Source organism: Aricia agestis, chromosome 2 (assembly GCF_905147365.1).
Source record: "Aricia agestis chromosome 2, ilAriAges1.1, whole genome shotgun sequence".
NCBI lineage: Eukaryota > Metazoa > Arthropoda > Insecta > Lepidoptera > Lycaenidae > Aricia > Aricia agestis.
Genome location: NC_056407.1, coordinates 23732339 through 23750178, shown reverse-complemented (window position 1 = coordinate 23750178; position 17840 = coordinate 23732339). Strand labels below are relative to the sequence as shown.

The following is a 17840-nucleotide window of genomic DNA, read 5'->3' as shown; positions in this document are numbered from 1 at the left end:
AAAAACGCCATTTTTGACAGTTGTCAAAAATGGCGTTTTTGTATGATGACAGCGTTAGTTCCTTTTTTTGCCATTTAAAGCCTTGTCCAATTTTATGTGTAAGGTTAAATATGGCGTCCATTTTTGACTTTAAGCAAAGATTTGCATTGTAGTTAAAGTTAAAGTTACAATTATTGTTTAAGTAAGTTGGTGCACCCTTAGAAAGTAACATGTTCTTGATAGTCAATAGGAGCCAATGGATAATCTCAAAAAGTAACAAAATGTAAGACAATTATGTTTCTTGTGAAGCTCAAATTCGAAATGAAAACAGGAGCGCATGCCAAGTGCAGTCTCGTATTCGTCTAATAGAGTTTGAAGGAATTGTTGGGAACTTTGTTGTTCCTTATTGCCTTCACCGATTTAATTTTGCTCACTTTATTATCTTTGGTAATTACAACTGTTGAATTTGTGCTGTATATTGTGAATTCATAATAATGTGCGTAGCGTAAAAGTATTTCTATTAGGTACCTTAATAATTACTATACAGCCTATGCAGTATGCACAATGATGTAACAGCAAAAAAAAATCTGGTTATATATTTTGATCCCACCAAAACATTCCATGTAAAATGCTGCCGAGACGACCACATAAGGTTTACCCTGTGAAAAAGATATCAGATCTCATATATGAGATGAAATGTTTTGGTGGGACTATAGAGCCAAGCTTCTGAATCTACGCGGCCTAGCTCTACTGACCCTGACTTAAACAAATTCTACATAATATCAGTAAATATAATAATTAATGGCTCGGCTATTTCGTTACTAACTTCAGATCAGAAACTAAAATATTATATTCGATCACCTATAAGACAGTAGCGAAACGGCGAAGTTATACATATTTATAAATCTTATGTACAATTTGCTGTAGTTAGGGTCGGTAGAGTTAGGCCGCGAAGACTCAGAAGCTTGACTCTACATGAGATCTGATATTTTTTTCACAGGATTAGCTTTATGTGGTCGTGTCGGCAACTTTATACAAGAAATACTTTTGGTGGAATTAAATAATTATGCTCAAATCAGTGAATTCTTGTAATTTTAAAAAATAAATAAAACAAAACAAAACCAAAGGTACTCTTTGCCGTACATTAAAACCAGACAAGTTTGCCGCGGCTACTATAAATTCAGTAGTTCTTGTGATTAATTAAAAGTCTGATAACGAAATAACATACTCGCAAAAGGCTTGAAATGTTTTTAAAGCACAAAGCGCTTGTAATAGTATCCGAGCTATCTGGATTCTAGATCATTCGGTGGGGAAGATCAACAAGCCTTTTAAACCATTTTGGGGATTTTTGTCATAAAAATATTTTGCATTGACGCTGGAAAGTGATGTGAGAAATTGAAGTTCATCTACTTCAAGTTCTAAGCAAATTCCAGCGGGGCTAAAATGGTCGCTTTGGAGAGTCATATTATGAATCACAATATGATTCATTTTTTTAATGGCAACTGCTTGCAATTCAATGTCTAGTAATTCGTACTAATTTGACATTCGTCAGTTTTGACAATTCATTTGGAGAATTGATTGAGAGGTATTGCTAAATGTGACGATTTTAGGGTCAATTTATACTAGCGCAGAGTCGAAGCGAAGCGAATTCCCAAAAACTGAACACAAAAAATTCAACCTTAAGAGGATACACCAAGGGCGAGAGAAATTGAAAATAGGTATTTAAAAATGTATTGCTGTCTGTCCAATCTCAAGTCTTCCACCGCGGAGCGCGATAGAGACAACATGACAAGTTCTAATAAAAATTAAAGTAAGGCTTGAGCTGTGTTCCTATGTTTTTTTTTTTTATATATTCTAGCCAGTTTTGTTTTCTGGGTGTTTGAACACAGAGAAAAATCTGGCCATTTTTTTGGGTTTTTAGACGTTCTTATCTTTTTTCATGATAAAATTATGAAAAAAAAAAGAAAACATAGGGACATGCTAATAGTGGCCATAGATTATCAGGAAAAAATCATAACTTTACCGTCATCATGCAGGGGGAACACAGGGGACAACGTTTATAAATGGATAAACAGCGGTGTGGACCTTAACTCCGAGCATAACGCATACATTACTTCTGCGAGGCCAATCAGCGTTGGTCGGGCGCATCGACGCAAATTCGCGCGGAATGCCCGCGCCTTTTTAAATTCTCGGAAGTAATAAAGTGTGTTAACGCTTTGAGGTTAAGGCACAGAATATATATTAGTAGTACCAAGTTAAGGTTGAATTTGTTATATTCAGTTTTAATAATTCGCTTCGATGCGCTTCGACTCTGCGCTAGTATAAATTGACCCTTAGTGTCTAAACATACTATGCCGAAGTTCCGCGGTGGAAGTTCGGCATGATTACGTCAGCAATGTCAATCGCATACAATATAACGCGAAGGAATTTCGGAATGGTGTGTCATCGGTAATTTAAAATAAATTGCATGCGGAATCAAACCGAACTTCCGCCGCGGAAATTCGGCATACCTAGTGTGTTTAGACATTTAGCCCCGCAGTATCTTGATCGGTTTAATGTTTTCCTTCTGTTTCGAATAAATGGGACGATGCAGTTTGTAATTAACATTAATTTATCTATATATATAAAACTCAAAGGTGACTGACTGACTGATTGACATAGTGATCTATCAACGCACAGCCCAAACCACTGGACGGATCGGGCTGAAATTTAGCATGCAGGTAGATGTTATGACGTAGGCATCCGCTAAGAAAGGATTTTGATAAATTCCAACCCCAAGAGATTCAAATAGGGGATGAAAGTTTGTATATAATAATTCCTCTTAACGCGAGCGAAACCGCGGGCAAAAGCTCTTATTAATATAAGAGCAGTTAGTATTTTTTCCTTATGATTTGAATAAGCCTTGTAACTTGCCTATATTTTCGTCATTAAGTACCATCTAGTATTTCTTTCAAATCATTTTCCCAGTCCTAAAGCCTGCATTAATGCAAAAAAACGTCAGTTTTAAAATTGTGAGACACTTCATCCACTCATATTGTCTTCATTCCAATCAGAGTTTGAATCGGGGGTTGTTTTAAAATTTCTATTCAAATAAAACTCTCGTGTCATAGTATTTGTACGCGAACTCTTCCAAAACGGCTCTAGCGATTTTAATGAAATTTTGTAGTAGTAGAAAAATTACCTGTTCTCAGGCCTAACGAATGTACATTCGTTAGGCCTGATAATAATAGGTACTTTTTATATTGATACTAGAAATAATGTATATGGCAAAACAACGTTTACCGGGTCAGCTATTTTAATATTATAAAATGTAATATTATTAAGTTTATATAAATTAAACTATCTCAAGGGTAACGTCTGAGTAAGCTGGGGTGCTTAATATGCTAATAACCTTAACGAGACTTGCATCAAAATTGAGTTAAAAACAGATACAAGCTGATACTTAGAAACTTATAATAATTACATAGAATATTATTAAACTATTATTATTATTAATTTTTTGTTTGTATTTAATGCTTTTCTTTTTTAACACAGCAAGCTGTAAATAATTAAGAAAGTAACATCGGATAAGTTTTCCATAGTCTAGTCAATGCCTAGTCCATCAGGACTAGGGTATTAGACATACTATAAAAATTATTATTATTATTATTCAAAGTGACATTCACTGCAGGAACATTAGGAATAACCACAAGCTAGATATACTAATAACCGGGCACAGCAAAGTAAGCAAATCTTTCAAAGGTCAATGTTTACGCCTAGGCATATTTTCTGGGATTTTCTGGGATTTTGTTGTATATCAAAATCCCAGAAAATTCCAAAATCTTTTAATCAATAAATTTAAAAAAGTTCTTAAAGAGCGTTTATGTGCTAGGGCTTATTACATAAGGTAAATGATTTTCTAAATGATATCACACCTTCAGAAAAATAAGCTGACTGACTGTAAGCTGCTTCTGTATATAAGTGGAAGTAAAAGAAAAAATTACTATAAAGTTACTTAAACTAATTTACAAAAAGCATGTAAAAATGTGTTTATACTAAGTACTCACATACGGTTTTGCTCGATAGTTTTACTCCAAATCGAGTAATAATTATTACTGTGTGGACCGCAAAACTCACAGCTCCTAGGCTCGCATCGAGCCGGCACGATAGAATTAAATATATTATCGATTCAGAGTAAAACTATCGAGAAATGCTGAATGAGTGGACGAAAGCCTGAGCCGTGGTTTTCACTCTACGAAAACTGTATGTGAGTACTTAGCATAAACCTCATCTATCATCTGTGGCATAAACACATTTTTACATGCTTTTTGTAAATTAGTTTAAGTAATTTTACAGTAATTTTTTCTTTTCAAAAGAACAATTATCCATATTTTAAGTAAAATATGGGACATATTTTACTAAATGTACGAGTGTGTGCGAGTTTCTTACGCCGGTTCTTCTCGGCTGTGTAGTTCTCGAACCGGCGCGGTGGTAGGCCTCATTCATGTAGACGTTCTAAAAGTGTTAATTTTAAACCAATTTGGAAATAGAATGGTTTATAATATTCATTTTCATTGTAATTTAAAGCTCGGGTCGTGGCTAAAGTGATTCGTCCATGATAGAGAAATAGCAAAGTTTTACTTTTAATAAGTCGAGTAGGTCGATTTTGCTATGCACAATATTATGATGTTAATATTTTTGGTTAAATAACCTAAAGTTTCCACACTTATAATTTATACGAAAACTAGCGACCCGCCCTGGCGTCGCAAGGGTATAGAATAAAATATATAGCCACTGAAAAAATGATTTCTTCTTAACTGTGCCAAATAACATAAAAATTGCTCCAGTAGTGCGCGAGATAAGCCCTTTCAAATGATTTCCCCCCTATTTTTCCACATTCTCCTATTAGTCTAAAATATAGCCTATAGCCTTCCTCAATAAATGGGCTATCTAACAATGAAATAATTTTTCAAATCGGACTAGTAGTTCCTGAGATTAACGCGTTCAAGTTAGTCCTTTCAAATAATTTTCCTCGTTTTTTTCCACATTTTCCTCTGTTTCTTCGCTCCTACTAGTCTTAGCGTGATTAAATATAGCCTTTAGCCTTCCTCGATAAATGGGCTATCTAACACTGAAATAATCATCAAAATGCGTTGCTTAGTTTTAAAGATTAAAAGGAACAAAGCGATATGAGGGGAAAAAAGCGACTTTGTTTTATATCTATACTAATACGAGTATTATAATTCTGCAGAGTTTGTCAGTTTGTTTACTTGTTTGTTTGAACGCGCTAATCTTAGGAACTACTTATCCGATTTGAAAAATTCTTTCAGTGTTAGATAGCCCATTTATCGAGGAAGGCTATAGGCTATATTTTATCACGCTAAGATTAATAGACGAAGAAATAGAGGAAAATGTGGAAAAAACGGGGGAAATTATTTGACAGGGCTTATTTGACCGCGCTAATCTCAGGAACTACTGGTCCGATTTGAAAAATTATTTCAGTGTTAGATAGCCCATTGATTGAGGAAGGCTAAAAGCTATATTTTATCATGCTAAGACTAATAGGAGCGAAGAAATAATGGAAAATGTGGAAAAAACGGGGGAAATTTTATGAAAGGGCTTATTTGAACGCGCTTATCTCAGGAACTACTGGTTTGATTTGAAAAATTAATTCAGTGTTAGATAGCCTATTTATCGAGGAAGGCCATAAGCTATATTTTATTATTCTACGACTAATAAAAGCGAAAGAATAGAGGAAAATGTGGAAAAAAATGGGAGAAATTATATGAAACTAGAGATCGCCCAATGGTCGAAATTCGACCTTACTTGCAACGACATTAGGACTGCTACCTATATTTTGTAAAAAATATTGACTTCTTCATAGTTTTTTTCAATTCTTGTCTCTGGGACTCAGCTGATCTCAGACTGGCCGTTTAAGCATTGTCTAATAGTATCTAAAATTAAATAAAAAAAAACAATAATCCATATTCAATTTGTTAACTTGTTGTCAAGAGACTTCAACCACAAATAAAAGAGTATAATTCGTGTGTATAGGCTTGTTACTCAAAAATCTGTCATTTTTCCTAGTAGTAGTGTCGTAGTGTGTGTAACGTTTTATTTGTTAAAAATATATGTGATAAAAGTATAATTTTAAAATAATATTAGCTCGATGCACTCCTTCACCATATAAACTATAACTGTGCGAAATTTCATGCACCTACGTTTCCCCATTTTTCGTAAAAAGGGTTACAAAGTTTTTCTCTCACGTATTAATATATAGATTGCATATTATCTTTAGATTCTTAAGAACTACTGGAGCAATTTTTATGTTATTTGGCAAACATGAAGAATAGACCACGTTAATGGACATAGGCTATTTTTTGCGGAAAAATGTACAGTGTGAAATTCCTAAATTACGCAAGCGAAGCCGCGCGGAACATCTATATATAATAAAATCGTAGGAAAGTCAATGCTATACATTGAATATTTTTGTACAATAAGTAATACTTGGGACGTGATCTACTATACTAACGCGGACGAAGTCGCGGGCAACAGCTAGTTATTAATATGTATAGATATAGATGTATCTGTCGGTCTGTCTGTCTTTCTGCCTGTTACCCCTACATCACCTACTAAGCCGATTTTATTCCGGAACCGATACTTTTCATCCCGAAAAAAGTACGGTTCCTGCACGATGAACTAGCGCGACGGAGTTGCGGGCGTCATTTAGTATAATAATTATAACTCACCGGTGTTTAAAGTACAAAAAAACTCAAAACAAAAATATAAGGAGTTATTTTGTAATATTTTCGAGTGAAAGAGCTTTTGAGATAGCATCTTTCAAAGAATAATGAAATCTACGTTTAATCAAGGAGCCGGAGGATGCGAGGTGCTCGTCAAAGGCCCCTAATGTAAGAGGCCCCTAATGTAACGGGCCCCAGGCTAAATATTGTTATCTGCGTTAATTAGGGCGCCGTACGTTTTGAAAAAAAAAATGGTCATGTTTCTGTTTCACATGAAACAAAATAATATTTTTTTGTGATGTTGGTATTTCTTTAATAAACTATCCTTTACCTATTACAAGCTAAGAGCCAAGCTTTATGAGGGCTCACGTGATAGTATTTCCGTAAAGTGTACCACAAAATGTACAGGTTGTGGGATATACCTAGGGCTCGCTTCGCTCGCCCTGATTAAAGTTAGTGGATACTTAACTTAGGCAAGTAATAATCGTATGGTCTTCTGGAATCTAGAGCTTCAAAGTACATCTAGAAGACTCTAGACATGTCTAGAATTCTACATAGACAATATTTTATATCATTCGTAGTAGACAAGTGAATTAAAATCGTAATATTGGAAATAGAAGTGCTTACATAAGTCACCTTTATTATTAATGAAGTGTTATTTCTAAAAATTTTAGAATACGTACCTACATTTATCTACTTAGGTTATAAAAAAATCGTAAAAGAAAAGTTAATGTTATTATAATATTATTATAATGTTGATTATGGAAGTTATGTAATAAGTCTAACATTATCCTAAATTAGGATTTATTTATGTTAATTTTTAGGGTTCTGTACCCAATGGGTTTACCTGGGAGCCTATTACTAAGAATTCGTTGTCTGTCCATCTGTCTGTCCGTCTGTCTCCAGGCTGTAACTCAAGAACGGTAATAGCTAGAGAGTTAAATTTTCACAGGTTATGTATATTATCTGTTGCCGCTATAACAACAAATACTAAAAACAAAATAAAATTATTGAATTGAATATTTCAAGGGGGACTCCCATGCCACAAACCTGCCTTTTTTGCTCTGTATCAAAAATGGCAACAGGTAGGTACTTGATTTTTCTCAAAGTCCTTAGTTATAATATGTGTACTTTAATATTTAATTTTAATACTAAAATAAACTAAACAATTAAGGGGGGCTCACATACAAAAAAACACAATTTTTGGCCTAATTTTGCTCTATAACGGTATGGAATCCTTTGTGCGCGAGTCCAACTCGCACTTGGCCGATTATTAATATATTCACATTTTAACAACTCCGAAAGATGTGCCAAAACTTTGACATTTATTTAAATCATTCCTTTTGCTAACTTTAGAAATAATTTACAAGTTCTTGGAAGCAATTATTTTACAATACAAATGTAGATTAGGTATTATGTGTTCCTTATGGTCTAACTTTTTGTGTTGAATATTAAATATATTTTTTGTTAAATTAAGTAAGTATGTTTTATGTTTGTTAAAGTCGTTAGCTTTATTTTTTGTAAGGAATTTGTCAACTTTAATCACGAACTAGTGATAAAATAATAATTTAAATATTATGTTAAAATTATTTTATTACGAGATGACGACTGCAAATTTATCCGGGACAAAAGTATCACCATATAAAATTTCAACAAAATCGGTTCAGCGGTTTGAGCGTAAAGAGGTAACCGACAGACAGACAAACTTTCGCATAGTATGATTAGTATTATACGGATATTAGTATGGGTAAATCCATAATTACCTTTTGTTTCACGATATTGATAAGGAATCTTTATGGCGAAGCAAAACGAGCGCAATTTGTGAGTCGTGAGTCGCAGAATTTCGGTTCGGCAGAATTCTGCTCCATTCAGTTTCATACAAAAGTCCTGTTTGATTCACACCAGCGTAATTTTGTGAGTCATGATTTTAAATATTATTTTGATTCGTAGAATCTATGAATCAAAATATTTCTCCATCTTTAAGATGCTATCTGATATCTAAAACCTTAAACCTTAACATTTGTAAAATTTTACTTAGTTTTTGTAGAGGAATTTTTCAGTATTTTATACCCTCATTATAAAAGTTTGAAAACAAGTAAAAGTCTTTCAATTTGAACGTACAAACTCAAGTCCAACTACTGCCTTAAATTTAATTTAATTAGATGTAGTTTTTTAAGACTCGGAACACGATTGCAGTTTTATAGCAAATACTTTTACAGCGGTGCAGAGTTTTGTAAATGTATTGAAATCCATGTACTTACGCCTTACTTTTATAGTAAATAATATGTTTTTTTTTCATTTGCAGTTTCATGGGCAAACCCAAATTAAGACTTCTTGCCTAGTGTGTCATTATGAATACCCGACCGTTTAGCTGCTATACTAAGCGATAGAAACAAAACTTCTGGATAAGTTAAAGGCTTAGACAATTGCAAAATATTCCACTAGTCGATTACAGAACTTACTAAAAGATACAGAAGAACAAAGAAAGCAATTTAGCTCTTAAAGCATAAATTCTTTTAAAAGCCTGCTTTAAGGAGCTAAGATATTTGTTACGTGAAAATACGTAGGTCCATAAATTAAAGCGAACAAGACTGTAGACGTCTACCCTATTTCCTGCGAGGCAGGCGTGGCGGTAGCCGATTTGCAAGGCCTAAGATAGCATTCGGAAATAAAACCTACTGTAATTAACCAGTGGGCGAATTTGACCACGCCGCACCACGTTATTTACAATCATGGCAGGTAATTTTGCGTTGGCGCACTGATTTCGCAATTACAGGAGGTATTTCGGATTTGGATTTTGGAGTTCATTAGGCCTATTGGAATTCGATTTGGATACATCATGAGATTAGTCTGGGCTATTGTTTACTATTTCGTGAATATGAGAATGAATCCTTAACGCCACGTTGATTATAACTCATTTCAACATTTCCTCAATCGCGATGCGATTCCTGAAATATAAGTGAAGTTAGTGCAACACAGGTGAAGTATTACGAGTGTGCGATCTCTCAACCTAACTGAAATCACGCTATTGTGTGCACTGTGCGTGTATTCAAGCGGCCTGGTATGAAGATAGTTTACTGAATATTAGCTGTGGTGGTTAAGAGGATACACCAAGAGTGAGAGAAATTGAAAATAGGTATTTGAAAATGTATTGTGTCTCACCAATCTCAAGTCTCCCACCGCAGAGCGCGATAGACACAACACGACAAAAGTTCTAATAAAAGAACAGAAAATCTTCGATTCGTTGTCCGCTGATTCCTTCTCCAGAGCTTAACCGATTTAAGTATTTTTTTCATTAAGAATTAAAGCAAGGCTTGAGCTGTGTTCCTATTTTTTTTTTTGTATATTCTAGCCAATTTTGTTTTAACACAGAGGAAAATCTGGCCATTTTTTTGGGTTTTTGGACGTTCTTATCTTTTTTAATAATAAAATTATGAAAAAAAAAGAAAACATAGGGACATGCCAATAGTGGCCATAGATATTCAGAAAAAAAATCATAACTCTACCGGCATTAGGAATGGGAAACAGGGGACAACGTTTGTATGGAAAAACGGCGGTGTGGACTCCTCTTAAGTACTATCATAGGAAATGATTCATAGCAGCTGCTGATGGTGACCTAATGTCAATTTTAGCTGATAGTTAAATAATTATATTGACTTGACATAGCCCGACCAAACACGTAACGCCATCTCTATGTACCCATTTCTAAGATACATTGTCCTACTGTTTCTTTTGCGCCCCCTTGGCCACTGCGAATGGGGTGAATTTAAGTTTGTTTACACATAGATACGAGAGCATTGTTCGGTACATGTTTAATTCATAGATAAACAAGCAGGAACAGTACTCAGCTAATTGGTCCGTGTGTCGGTCGTGGAGGGATTACGCGGCCGGAGCCGGCTTTGAACCGGTCACAAATGGCTCTAGTTTCAATTCCACTGCGCTGCTGGTTTAGAATTGTATACTTAAAGATATTTAGCGGTGTCTAGTATATACTAGACATCGCTACTAATACTACAGCTTATGTACCAATGTTGTACATACGCTGAAAAATGGAGTGCCATATCGGAAGCTAAGCACCTAACACGACGTGATAATACAGAAATGTAGTTCTATCTAGCAGTATCTAATATATCTCCTCTAAAACGGCTCAACCGATTTTAAAGTAATTTATAATATTATGTACTATCAGAGAAGTTGATACCTATGCAGATGGCGGACCTCAGTAATTTGGTCGCGTTAAGTCAAACCCATCCGACCGATCACAGCTAACATTGAATTGACATAAGCCGACCAAATGACGTAGCGCGTAGGTCCATCAACTGCCTAGGAATCAATTTCCTCGATGGTACAATCGTTAGGCCTGAGAATAGGCTTTATCTACTTTTCATGGTTCCTTACCCAAAGGGTTTAAACGGGACCCTATTACTAAGACTTCGATGTCTGTCTGTGTGCCTCCAGGCTGTAACTCAGGAACGGTAGTAGCCAGAGAGTTAAAATTTTTACAGATTATGTACATCTATTGCCGCTATAACAACAAATACTAAAAACAAAATAAAATTAATATTTAATGGAGGCTCCCATACAATAAACGTGATTTTTTGGCCTTTTTTGCTCTATATCAAAAATATCAACAGGTAGACACTTGAAATTTTCACAAAATCCTTAATTGTATGTGTTATTTAATATTTAATAATAATATACAAATGAAATAAAAAACAAAGAGGGGCTTCCATACAAAAACACAATTTTGGCCTAATTTTGCTCTATTATGGTACGTAACCCTTCGTGCGCGAGGCCGAATCACACTTGGCCAATTATTATATTGATACTAGAAATAATTTGTATGGCAAAACAATGTTTGGCAACAAAACATAATTTTATTTATATTTATACAAGCTGACTCTATTATTATAATATTATCTTGGATAAAATTATTATCTTGGCATGTACCTATAGAGGTGCAAAGATAGTTACGTGTTTGTGGTCTGTATGAATATTTGAAAAGGATAGCAACTTTATAAATTGTTGTAGAAAGTGTGATATAAGATATTATAATAATGAAAATAAGTCACTTGCAATATGGAATGAGAGACGTATTATTCAAGTAGGAAAGTTTTCTACTTGAACAAAATCTGATGCTTAATATTAACACTAGAAAGACCGGAGCGGTCAAATGACCGCATTTTCGTTTTTATTTTGCGATATTTTTGTTACCGTTGCATGAAATTTGTTTTTCTTTCGTGACATTTAATAATTGTCGATTGTTTAAATTGTGATAACATGTTTTTAAAGATGGCTCAATAATTACAAGTTTTAAATAACAACCTACCTAGAAAGACCGCAGCGGTCAACCGGTAACCGCTTCAATAAAATGTCTAAAGAAAATGGGTTTTTCTTGCAAGTTTTATTTTTCTTTTAAATGTTTTATTATTGTTACGTTTTGTTTGTGTATTATATATGAATTTTTTTTTTACCTCCAATAGGGTATTTTCATCAAAATGATCATGGCTTCTTGACACGATTTACTGTACATACAGGTAACTTTAACATTCTATTGCTAAAATGATAAAATATAAAATATGAGAAAACTGTATTTTATGGTCAAATACAGGATCAAAACTAATAAGTCCTGTGGAGTCATTAGTAGGTCATATCAGCAGTAGTAGGTCTATAAAATGCTTTTTTAAATAATTTTCTTAAATATTTGTTCTATAATTTAATTTAGTTACATTCAGAAATAATACATGATCAATATAATGCAAAAGCAAAATAGTAAGACACACAAAAAACGTTAAAACATACGATGGGTCATTTGACCGCTCTTGGTCTTTCTAGGAACTTCAGAATTCCGGTCTTTCTAGTGTTAAGAGATCGTTGTAAAGATGTACTGTGATTTCTGTAATCAACTTACTTATATTAGGAAACTGGAATAGGTATAACGAACCAACAAATCTAAGTACTGAGCATAAACTTTAATGCCCTTGACCAAACAACATTGTATGCTAGAAAACGTGACCATCCATCTTCATAGCAATCAACTGAGAGTAGGCTTAAAGTGGCTCGTATTGGGAATATAGGTTAGAGTTCGAGGGTTAAGCTAAACGTTTGACTGGCTGGTTTATCTTTACAGTGTATGAATATTTAGAGTTATAAACGCTCAGCTCTATTATATTTAAAATATTTTAATGATTAATTAATTATTGAGGATGTATGTTGCTTTATTCTGTGTTGAACCCTTAAGTTTCCAAGCGCTGTTCTAAGTTATTTTAAAAACGGGGTGGGGGGTTGAAAAGTAGGGTTTAAAAATCAGGGGTCAAAAACCTAGAGGTCGCCAAAAAAATCCAATGCATTCCGTGAACACGGAATTTGAAACGGTAAATGATAAGGACAATGTAATAATATAAGTAAATCACTTATATTCTTTTTGCCGGCAAATGATGTCAAATACCTGGTACATAATATTATACCTGTTAGAGAACATATATATCGGCCGTCTTGTTGACGTGTTCATTTCCTGCGCCCATGCATGTCCGGTCGATTCGATGTTGCCAGTTTTTAACGATAAATCAATTTTTCCTACATATTGTTATAGAAAACATGTTTTTAAATTAATAATTGACACGTCCAGAATATTTAAAACGGTAAAAATGTTCACTAGTAATTTCAACAGTGTGTCACTGAGGATTTTTTAATTAAAAATATCAGTTTTATTTTTCAAATACAATTTGTTTGCTTTCTGAACAAGATTTTTTCATAAATATTGAATATCAGATGAAAATCGTGTGCATTCGTGAATATTACAATGCCTATCTGATACAACCTAAGAGCAAGTGCATATAAAAACTGCAGGATAAAATACCAAATCCATTCTGGATTAAGCTTAAAGACAATAATATTAGAAAGTTTTAAAACAAAAGTATTTCTGTTGGAGAGTTTTTCGTAGTCATTAACTTGCCAAAGTCTTACAAAAAATTTAATATGTTTTAGTGATGACATCTTATTCATCCATTTATTCCATTAATTATTCTTATCCATTCCAGAGATACATAATATATAAAGGGAAAAAAAATATTTGAAACGACAAAAGAAAGTAATACGACGAAAGAAGACGTAAAATAACGAAAGAAAGGCATTCTGCCATAAAATGCTATTGTCATATTATGCTGGAATCCACTCCAATGTGGAACAAGCTATCATATATTAAAGTCAATATGTATTTTGTTCCAGGGTGTGCCTTCCTGACCTATTTCAATCCAGAAAGTGCATCTAGTGCACAGTCGGCCCTACATGAAAAACGGACGCTACCAGGGGTAAGTTTTTAATTTAATTATTAGCAATCAAAGTAATAATTTTATACATAAAAAATCAAAATACGGTTACTGGTATGTATAATATTATATAGAACGTTGTTTTTGCGTAGCGTAATGATTTGGAAACAAAAGACTATGAAAATAAAATAAAAAAAAACTTGAGAGGTGTCAAGGGGCACTCGGATGGAACGAAGTTATAAAAATTCAAATTTAGAGGAATGGTATAATTTTAAATTTCCCGCCTCATCAACACCCTCTTCGCATGTACTAAAATAAAATATGTCGGTCAAAAAGTGTCGTTACAAAACATTGAAAAATTTTTTGTTCCGTCGGCGGGATTTGAACGCGCGACCCCGGCTTGAGTTGCCACACACTCTAACCACAGCCACGGAGGTTGTCGTATGAGTATCCTGTATAAAGTTCATTGTGAGAATAGCAGCGCTGAAAGAGCTAATTTTATTTTTTACTTTTATACCGTGCGTACCGTTTTTACTTTTATACCAGCGTTATACATGAACGCTGAAACGCATGAACGAACAACGCTTGCCCATACAAAAACTTTTGCTCTTTCAGCACTGCTACTTTCACCGTGAACTCTATGTTTGTAGGGACACACACTAAAGTACTTTGTTTTGGTTTTTTTTTATGAAATAAGTTGGCAAACGAGCAAACGGATCACCTGATGGAATGCAACTTCCGTCGCCCATGAACACTCGCAGCATCAGAAGAGGCTGCAGGTGCGTTGCCGGCCTTTTAAGAGGGAATAGGGTAATTCCCCGGTAGGGAAGGGAATAGGGTAGGGATTCATGGGCCTCCGGTAAACTCACTCACTCGGCGAAACTCAGCGCAAGCGCTGTTTCACGCCGGTTTTCTGTGAGAACGTGGTATTTCTCCGGTCGAGCCGGCGCATTCGTGCCGAAGCATGGCTCTCCCACGTCTTGTTGTTGTTACACCTGTATAGGGGCTTTAAGAGCATAGTTCGAAAGGTTTTTGTTGAAACTTTGGGTACTCAACTCGAAAGACAATAACACTGAAGCAGAAGCAAATACCTCCCAGATATGAAACCGACACTCATTAATTAATTGCTTACACCCGGTTGTACCGCGCGTGTTTGCGAAGTATCAATTTAAAATAAATTCGCTTGAACAGTAAACAAAATATCGCAACTGTCAAATAAATATTTTGAGTGCACCTGTTTTTAAATTCGCTATGGAAATATTTTATCCATTTTGCGATTTGTAGTCGTTTTCGACTCGTCCGGGACAATAATACTGATAAAGATATTTATCTTTTCCATTTTCATATTTTTCAACTGTGATTTAGTTTGTTATTATTTTTAGCAATATTCCACGAAATAAACCTCAATCTTTAAGTAAATGAGTAAGTGTACGCATAGGCATGCGTACAGCACCTCCCTCCTCCCACACTCGTATGAAAGAACCTGCAAACACCACCACCACACAAGCAACTTGACGGACCTTGTTCGTAGAGTCCACATCCTGAGGATGCTCCGGTGTTGGGGCGAAACGCGCGTCAAGGTTTTCAACCTGCATGGTGGTGACCCCTCACAAGGCCCCCCTTGCAGGGATTTGCCAACATTATTGCTTGTGTGGTGGTGGTGTTTGCAGGTTCTGGCATGCGAAGTGCGCATAGGCAGTGTGGGAGAGGAGGGAGGTGCTGTACGCATGCTTATGCGTACACTCACTCATTTACTTAAAGGTTAAGGATTATTTCGCGGAATATTGCTAAAAATAATCTATACATCTATACATATAAATAAAATTGGAGTGTCTGTTTGTAATATTGAAAGAACCGTTTTTTACTTCTTGCATATGAATATTTAGACGGTACAGACACCAAAATAACATTTTTTACAATTTTTGTCTGTATGTCTGTCTCTGTTAATGTTCCGGCTAATCTCTGAAACGGCTGGAGCTATTTTGTCGGCGTTTTTTCGGTAGATAGCTGATATAGTAAGGTGTAACTTAGGCTACTTTTTAACCGACTTCCAAAAAGGAGGAGGTTATATTTTACTTTTTTCATATTTGTTAGCGGACTATCCATCTTTGTTATTATACTATGTTGACGCGGACGAAGTCGCGGGCAACAGCTAGTAACAAACAAAATGTTAAGCTATGGATTTCCGCAAAGTAATGCCTGACTCTATTAACTATTTTAACTGTGAATTTTTTGACAGGTGCTTAATAACCTGCGAGTTGATCTTTAATATTTTATTAATAATTTTCCATTTTTTATGTTATTACTTTTATTACTATAATAATATTATAATAACACTAAAAATATAATCTAATGTTTAATAGTTCACTTTTCGGTTATTTCAGCATTTTTAACATGAAAAAAATTAAAGTATTAAGTTTTACTACGTTATACGTATCTATAATAGAAAAACACGCTAGGTTGCCGCGTAGTACTGAAAAATTATTGGGTTCTGTCGTTGTTTGTTTTGAGAATAATCGTTAAACTCTTACCAAAATTATACTCTATCGTGTGGGATCTAAAATACCTAATCTAAATTATATGCCAAAACATTTTTGTGTTAGTTAATACTTTAGTATTTATAGACTAGTCAGTTATTATCTTTAGTAAGTACTTAATGTTTTTTTAAATTACAAAATATTGAAAGGCAACAAGGTTTAAAGATGGCTAGGTTTTATAGCCTCCATAGGCTATGGTATAAAGTAATTTTACCTTACATTTTAATATGAGCGGAATTAACGTGCACTTTATATTCGGGCCGCGTACGGTGTAAAACGATTTCACTATAATGACTGTATCACCGTTAACGCTGGATGGGTTATTCTCAAACTGCAAACTCACTCATTTTGACTATAGAAATATACTTTTGAAGGGAAATCTTTACTAGTTTTGTGCCTATTTTTTTTAAGTCTCGCTTCTATAAATAACCTATTTGATAGGTATTTTTTGAAACCTTGAAATTGCTTATACTTACATAAAGATTTATTGAACTCAGTATATAAAATATTCCCATCTCCTCAAAAGCATCTACAGATAAGACCTATAAAATAAAGCTCTATATATTATGTCTATTGAGTAAAAAATAACAATCCTTTTAAGCTCTGGCCGGACAAAAATCACAGATGAAAATCCCGTTCTGAAAAAGGTTTGCACTTTAACAAAACATGTTTCATGTCGAGCAATTTTCTAAAAAAGGATCAGGTGTGGCTAATTGGGCCCTTTCGCGGCGCGCGTGTTAAAATTTCCATACATCACGGCACTCCTGGCCTTAATTTTACCGAAATATATTATTTGAAAGGAACCTCATTTGAATATTCTCTTTATATAAGAAATAGTTGAGCGACATTATCTTTTATGTATAAAATATAGCGAGACCCCAGAAAGGGAGCCCAGGCATATGTGTATCCCGCGTATTCCGTGGCTCTGCCTAAAGCGGAAAGTAGGAACACTCGTTGGGTTGGGTTGGGTGAGGCCGCGCCTGGGCATACCCACTGTATGCCCAGGCGCGGCCTCACCGCCCTGGGGAGTCCCACATACCCCGGTAGCCATCCCCAGACCGCCGGGGATGCGTAATTGCATTTCCCCAACGATAAAAAAAGGCATATGTGCCTTTTACGTAATAAGCGTTAAGCGATTTTTGAAAAAAAGCCTAAATGAGCTTAGACACAGGCACTCTCTGTTCCTTTACCGACACGACTAGCGACTGTCGAGCGACCAATCACAAGACGAAACCTTTTACATGCTCGTCCATGCGTCGCGTCGTCATAATGTCTGAAAATAAAAATGATTTTTCTTGTCTGATATTAGGATTAATCCACTTTGTATTATAATA

General features: G+C 34.8%; 1 protein-coding gene across 2 annotated transcripts in view; it reads left to right on the top strand.

Annotated features, from left to right (window-relative positions):
- LOC121739845 (CUGBP Elav-like family member 3) overlaps positions 1 to 17840 on the top strand; it is a 604208-nt gene that overhangs the window by 58042 nt on the left and 528326 nt on the right. For both annotated transcript variants that reach the window (XM_042132430.1, XM_042132431.1), the window contains one exon: positions 13929 to 14011. In XM_042132430.1, the coding sequence (XP_041988364.1) occupies positions 13929 to 14011 (83 nt within the window). The remainder of the gene's footprint in view (positions 1 to 13928; positions 14012 to 17840) is intronic.